This window comes from Puma concolor, chromosome C1 (genome assembly GCF_028749965.1).
Source record: "Puma concolor isolate L17-30 chromosome C1, mPumCon1.1.hap2, whole genome shotgun sequence".
NCBI lineage: Eukaryota > Metazoa > Chordata > Mammalia > Carnivora > Felidae > Puma > Puma concolor.
In genome coordinates, this window is record NC_141674.1 from 98,334,531 (window position 1) to 98,340,530 (window position 6,000).

At 48.5% G+C, this 6,000-nt stretch overlaps 1 protein-coding gene across 4 annotated transcripts in view; it reads right to left on the bottom strand.

Annotated features, from left to right (window-relative positions):
• Positions 1–5,644, bottom strand: part of TRIM33 (tripartite motif containing 33) — a 133,154-nt gene extending 127,510 nt beyond the window's left edge. For 2 of the 4 annotated variants that reach the window (XR_015255011.1, XM_025927989.2), the window contains exon 1: positions 5,015–5,643. Coding sequence is in view for 3 of the 4 variants with exons in the window: in XM_025927989.2 (XP_025783774.2) it covers positions 5,015–5,540 (526 nt within the window). In the remaining variant the exon portion in view is untranslated. Of the gene's footprint in view, positions 1–5,014 lie in introns of all 4 variants that reach the window. The other 2 variants (XM_086717898.1, XM_086717897.1) reach the window with 2 other exon arrangements.
• Positions 5,645–6,000: the final 356 nt, after the last annotated feature.

The following is a 6,000-nucleotide window of genomic DNA, read 5'->3' on the forward strand; positions in this document are numbered from 1 at the left end:
GTCTGGTGCCTTACCCAAAGCTACACAGCTAACTAACAGCAGAACACAATGCAAGTTACTCTCAGTCCAGTTCTTCATCCATATCACCATGCTGTCTCAGAAGTGCCTACTACACAAGTCTCATCTCCTTCAAGAGTTCATTCAAGAGTTTGTTCAGATGCATCAATACAAATCTGTATTTTTATTGATACATTACAGATCTATACACACCCACTACTGACAGTTATTCCAACTCAACCTGAAATAATTAAAAAAAAAAAAATCACAAGGCACTTTTATTTATTTTTGAGAGAGAAAGTATGAGGGGCAGAGAGAGAGAGGTAGAGAGAGACTCCCAAGCAGGCTCCACACTGTCAGCACGGAACCAAATGTGGGGCTCAAACTCATGTGAGGTCATGACCTGAGCTGATCTTGGAATGGTTAACCAACTGAGCCACCCGGGCACCCCCACAAAGCACTTTTAATTGAGATTCAACAAATATTAACTAATTTATCTGTTTTGATTTTCCAAATATTTCAAGAGTAAATAGATCAACCTTTCTCTTAAAAATATCTAAATCCATGTTTCTCAAAGTGTGGGCGGTACCAGAATCAGAATCACATGAGGTACCCATATCATTCCCCAAATCAATAGTTTCTAAAACTCCCAAAGTGGCATTTTAAAAAGTTCTCCAGGTGAGGCACCTGGGTGGCTCAGTCAGTTAAATGTCCAACTCTTGATTTCGGCTCAAGTCATGCATGATCTCATGGTTTGTGGGATCGAGCCCTAAGTCAGGCTCTGAGTTGACAGGATTCTGCTTGGGATTCTGCTTGGGCCCTCTCTCTGGGGCCCTCCCTCATGCATGTTCTGTCTTTTTCTCTCTCAAATAAACATTTTTTTTTAATTTTTAAAAAGTTCTCCAGATGATTCTTACTCATTCAAAAGATATTTAATGAACATTCACTCTACAATATTCTAGTGGGCAAAGATAAAGGAGTAAACAAAAACAAGAAAACATTTTAGATTTTAGCTGTGCTATGAAAGAAAAAAGGTAACATGTAAGAGGGTGACCTAGAGGACCACTTTAAAAAGAGCCATCAGACACAGGATCTTTAGGGTGATGAAAATACTCTGCATGGTATTATAATGATGGGTATAGGTCATTATATATTTGTTCAAATCCACAGAATGTACAAACACTAAAAGTGAGCACTAATGTAAACTATGGACTTTGGGTGATTATGATCTACCAGTGTAGGTCCATCAACTGTGACAAATGTACTAGTCTGGTGGGGGATAGGGCAAACAGGGAGGCTATGCATGCATGGGAGCTGGGGATATATGGGACATCTCCGTATCTTCCTCTTAATTTTGCTATAAACCTAAAACTATTCTAAAAAGTAAAGCCTTAGGGGTGCCTGGCTGGCTCAGTCGGTTAAACGTCCCACTCTTGATCTCAGTTCAGGTCATGGTCTCACAGTTGGTGAGTTGAAGCCCCACATGGGGCTCTGCACTGAGTGTGGAGCCTGCTTGAATTCTCTCTCTCCCTCTCTCTCTGCCCCTCCCCTGCTCATGTGCTCTCTCTCTCTCTCAATATAAATAAGCTTTAAGAATAATAAAAAATAAAGCCTTAAATAAAAAAAAAGAGCAGAGAAGGCCTTTCTAATGAGGCAACATCTGAAGTGAGGAACCCTTCACTAAAAACAAGTGGTACTTAAACTTAGTGTGCATCAAAATCACCTAAAGGACTTGTTAAAACAGATGGCTGGCTGGTCAGAGGTCTGGAGTGGGGCCCAAGAATTTGCATTCCTAACAAGACTGAAGATGATGTTGATGCTGCTGGTCCAGAAACCGCATTTGGAGAATCACTGATCTAGAAGGAACAGTTAAAAAGTGTGAAGAACTTCGGTATGTTAGAGGAACAGAAAAAAGGCCAGTTATTAGGAAAGGTAATGCACTTGTCACTGTTTCAAAACCACTTAACATGTTGACTTAAGCTACCAGTTATGGCTCCCTAAGACCAGAAAAGGAATCGTTGTTGGACAATACTTACATTTGTAAAGCATTTCACTGTTGTTGTTTTTTTTTAATTTTTTTTTAACGTTTATTTATTTTTGAGACAGAGAGAGACAGAGCACGAATGGGGGAGGGTCAGAGAGAGAGGGAGAGACAGAATCCGAAGCAGGCTCCAGGCTCTGAGCCATCAGCCCAGAACCCGACGCGGGGCTCGAACTCACAGACCGCGAGATCCTGACCTGAGTTGAAGTCGGACGCTTAACCGACTGAGCCACCCAGGCGCCCCAGCATTTCACTGTTTATAAAAGCATTTTCACATTTATTATTTCACTTAACTTAGTGAGATGTAAGTAAAGGACTATTAACTACATTTTAGAGATAAAGAAACTAAGGGGCAGAAACATTATAAACCTTCTTTGCAGAAAAGAATCAAGTGGCATAACTATGTCCTCTGACCCCAAACCCAGTATTCCTTCTAGAACAACATGCTTGCTTTTTTAAAGAGCAAAGCAAAGGATACATACAGGAGTTAATACTAAAAAACTATTTTCTAGACTCCCTGTCTAAAAAGATGGTGGCTCCCAGACTTAATTTGTTTTAGATACTGGTTAGAAAGCAACAGTGCCTTAAAAATGACAATATTTAGTTCCATCTACTTATTGCTCCGAGTTCAAAAACAAAGGATAGAGAATGAAGAGAGAATTCAGACTATTACCCTATTTCTCCCGCATAAACATCAGAGTGCCAATTCCATAACCTCAGTCTCTCAGCCACATCACTCAAACACAATTTTCATCTTATGTTCCCTGTAAATCTCTCACCTAATCCAGGCTCCCACAAGAGCACTGAACCCCACATGTCTTACTTATACTCATGAGGCCATGTACATGGGTGTTAGTTATACACCCATTATTGCTTAGTATCTTCAACATCAATCAAATCCTTATTCTTAACATTTTTAGCTGTAGGTCTCAGTAATCAAACCCGAAACATAAGTGAAATCATCATATCCCCCTTCCACCACATACACATACACACACACACACACCGCTCTGCTTCTGTTCCTGAATTCTTTTATTCGCATTAATAGCACTGCCACCCACCAAACAAGAAACCTGGAACTCAGCCTAGACACATTTGCCTCCCCTATACCAATGTCAATTCCCTCTGCCCAACCTCCATTCCCAAGGCCACTTAGAATTAGTTACTACTAGGGCACCTGGGTGGCTCAATCAGTTAAGCTTCGGGCTCTTGATTTTGGTTCAGGTCATGATCTCAAGGTTTCATGGGTTCAAACTCCATGTCAGGCTCTCTGCACTGCCCACCTGCTTGGGATTCTCCCTCTCTCTGTCTCTTTCAAAATAAATGAATAAACAAGAAAAAAAAGAACTAAATAATAATTAAATAGCTGCCATTTCATTAGTTACTATCACATACTACTCACTTTACATACTTCATTCATTCTATCAATAATTCTATGAGGTTGGCAATTTTGTCCTTGTTTCATAACTGAAAAAGCTAAGGCTAAGAAAAATTTATCCGTCCAAGTCACAAGGAGGAAGTAACAAAGTAGACCTCCATATTCAAATGTGTCACCAAATCCATACCTGTCCCCCATTCCAAAATGCTTCCTTCTTTAATACCTGTTATCAGTCATTTATTAATTCCAAATGCTCATTTCTCAGATTACTGTGAAAATTATCTTCGGCCAACCTTGCCTCCCCTTACTCTCCAATGTGCCCCCAAGTGATCTTTCTGGATCACAAACATGATTCCTTTTATCCACTTGATAGAAAAGCCCTTCAGGGACTTTTAGTCTACACTGCACAAGACAGGCTTTTCAGTATGAATCCCAAACCCTTTTGCACAGGTCAGCAATACCTTTCCCACAGTTCTGAATTTCAAGAGCTTTGAAATTTTAAAGTTTTCCAAAATGTGCAACAAAACCCACCCTGAACGGTGGTTATTTCCATCCCATTGGTGAAACATTTGTATGTTTCACTGCAGAAGCATTAATGTATTTGATAACGACTAGTTAACCCTTAGCTCCAGAGATGTGTAAAGTACCTTGTGCTGTAAAAACTCCCCAATCCAGTGAACCACTCACCCTTCAAGAAACCTGTTCCAGGGTTTCCTTTTCAGTGAAGTTCCCCTGACCTTCTCTTGATGTGCCACAACTACTGTATCAAGCACCCACCTCCACTGCTATAGGCAGTATATTTGTTTTCCCTATATGACTATGAATGGGCTCCTCACTGAGTATTTTATTTAATCCTAGCACACTGTCTGGAACACTAGGGGCTCATTAACGTACAATGAAACCCAGCTGTCTCTAACTCCCAATTCCCTTCCAAGTTCATTTCTCCTTCACCCCTAAACCTTAGGATATTCCCCTAAACATGCAGGCCCTTCGCGGCTATTTTCTTTTGCAGAGTTCCTCCTTGCCAATGTCATCCTAAAATTACTCTCCACCAGACAGCTTCTCTCAGCTCTAAACTCTCCAATACCCTTTATCGTCCTCTATTTTAGTCCCTAGTCCCGCTTTCCCCTAGCCTCGAACAGGGCAAGTCCTTCCCTCCAAGGTAATTCGTCCTCACAGCCCTTACCGCTTACCTACTCAACACCTCTCCGGCTACAGGCCTTCCCTCCCAAAACACTCCTCGCAGGAGGCTTCCCGGACCTGGTCCCCTTTCTCTATCCGAGTCCACCAGCTCCCCGAACCTGCGCTCGGCCGGAGTCCACGCCTTCCCGGCCCGTATCCTCACACCCCAAACCTCCCTTGCAGCCGGTATCCCCTCCCCCAGCCTCTCGCTGCCGGCACCCCTCCCTGCACCCTCCCCTTATCTCCGGCGGCCCACCTTCTCTGGAAACTGTCCCGGGGCCGTGTCTTCCACCTCTCAGACCCCTCAGGATCGCGCCGGTCCGAGCAACCCCGGGCCCGGGCACCTCCGTCCCCAGATCCTCCTCGGGCCCGCAAATCCCCTTCGGCCCAGACCTCGGGCAGGGCCTCCCGCTCACCTTGCTGGATGTCGCCGTTGCTGCCCCCCGGGATGGGCACGCTGAGCTGGCGCTCCGGCTCCGGCAGGCAACGCAGGCAGAAGGAGTGAAGGCAGGGCAGCAGCTTGGGCTCCGCCTCACGCCGGCTCTGCAAGCTCTGCTGACACACGGCGCAGGTGTCCAGGAGCGAGGCTGGCGGTCCAGGAGGCGGCCCCGCCGACGGACCCGGAGCGGGAGCCGAGGCTGGAGCTGGGGCCGGCGTCGATGCCGCCCCCCCGGGAACTCCAGGGCCCACTGAGGCCGCAGGGGCTGAGGCAGCCGGGGCCGAGCCCGAGGAGGCCGCGGACACCCCCCCGTCGTCGGGCCCGGCCGCGCCGCTCTCCGCGCCCGCCCTGCCGCCTTCCTCCTCCTCCTCCTCCACCAGCACCGCGGCGAGAGGCGGCTCCGCCTCCTGCGCCGCGGGCCCGGCGGCCCCGGCAGTTACCGGCGCGCTACCGCTGCCCCCGCCGCCGCTCTCAGCCTCGCCGCCGCCTTTGTTTTCCGCCATGTTTTCCTCTTTGAACCCGCCGGACCGCCCCGCGCCGCCCGCCGCCCGCGCCGCCGCCGCCGCCGCCGCCGCCCCCAGCCCCAGCCGCAGCCGCAGCGAGAGCGGCCGCCGAGAGCGAGCAGGCAAGCGAACGAACGAGAGCGCGCGCGCACGCGGCGCCCCCGCCCTCGCGTCGCGCGGCTGAAGGAGGGCGGGCGCGGCGCGCGCACGTACGCACGGACGTCCTCCTGAGGGAGGCGGGAACTTGGGCCGCGGGCGGGGACTCGTCCCCGCCCCCCGCCTGACCTCCGGCCGTAGAGTGTATGTCCGCGCCGCGGCAGCTCGGCTAGCTGCGAGCGTTTAAAGCCAGTGGCGGTGGACGCAGAACCGCCTTTGGCCGGCGCCGGTTATGAGCTCGGACGCGGCGCTGGTGCGGGGAGAAATGCGGGAAAGGGTGGATAGGAGGCCGGCACCAGTCCCT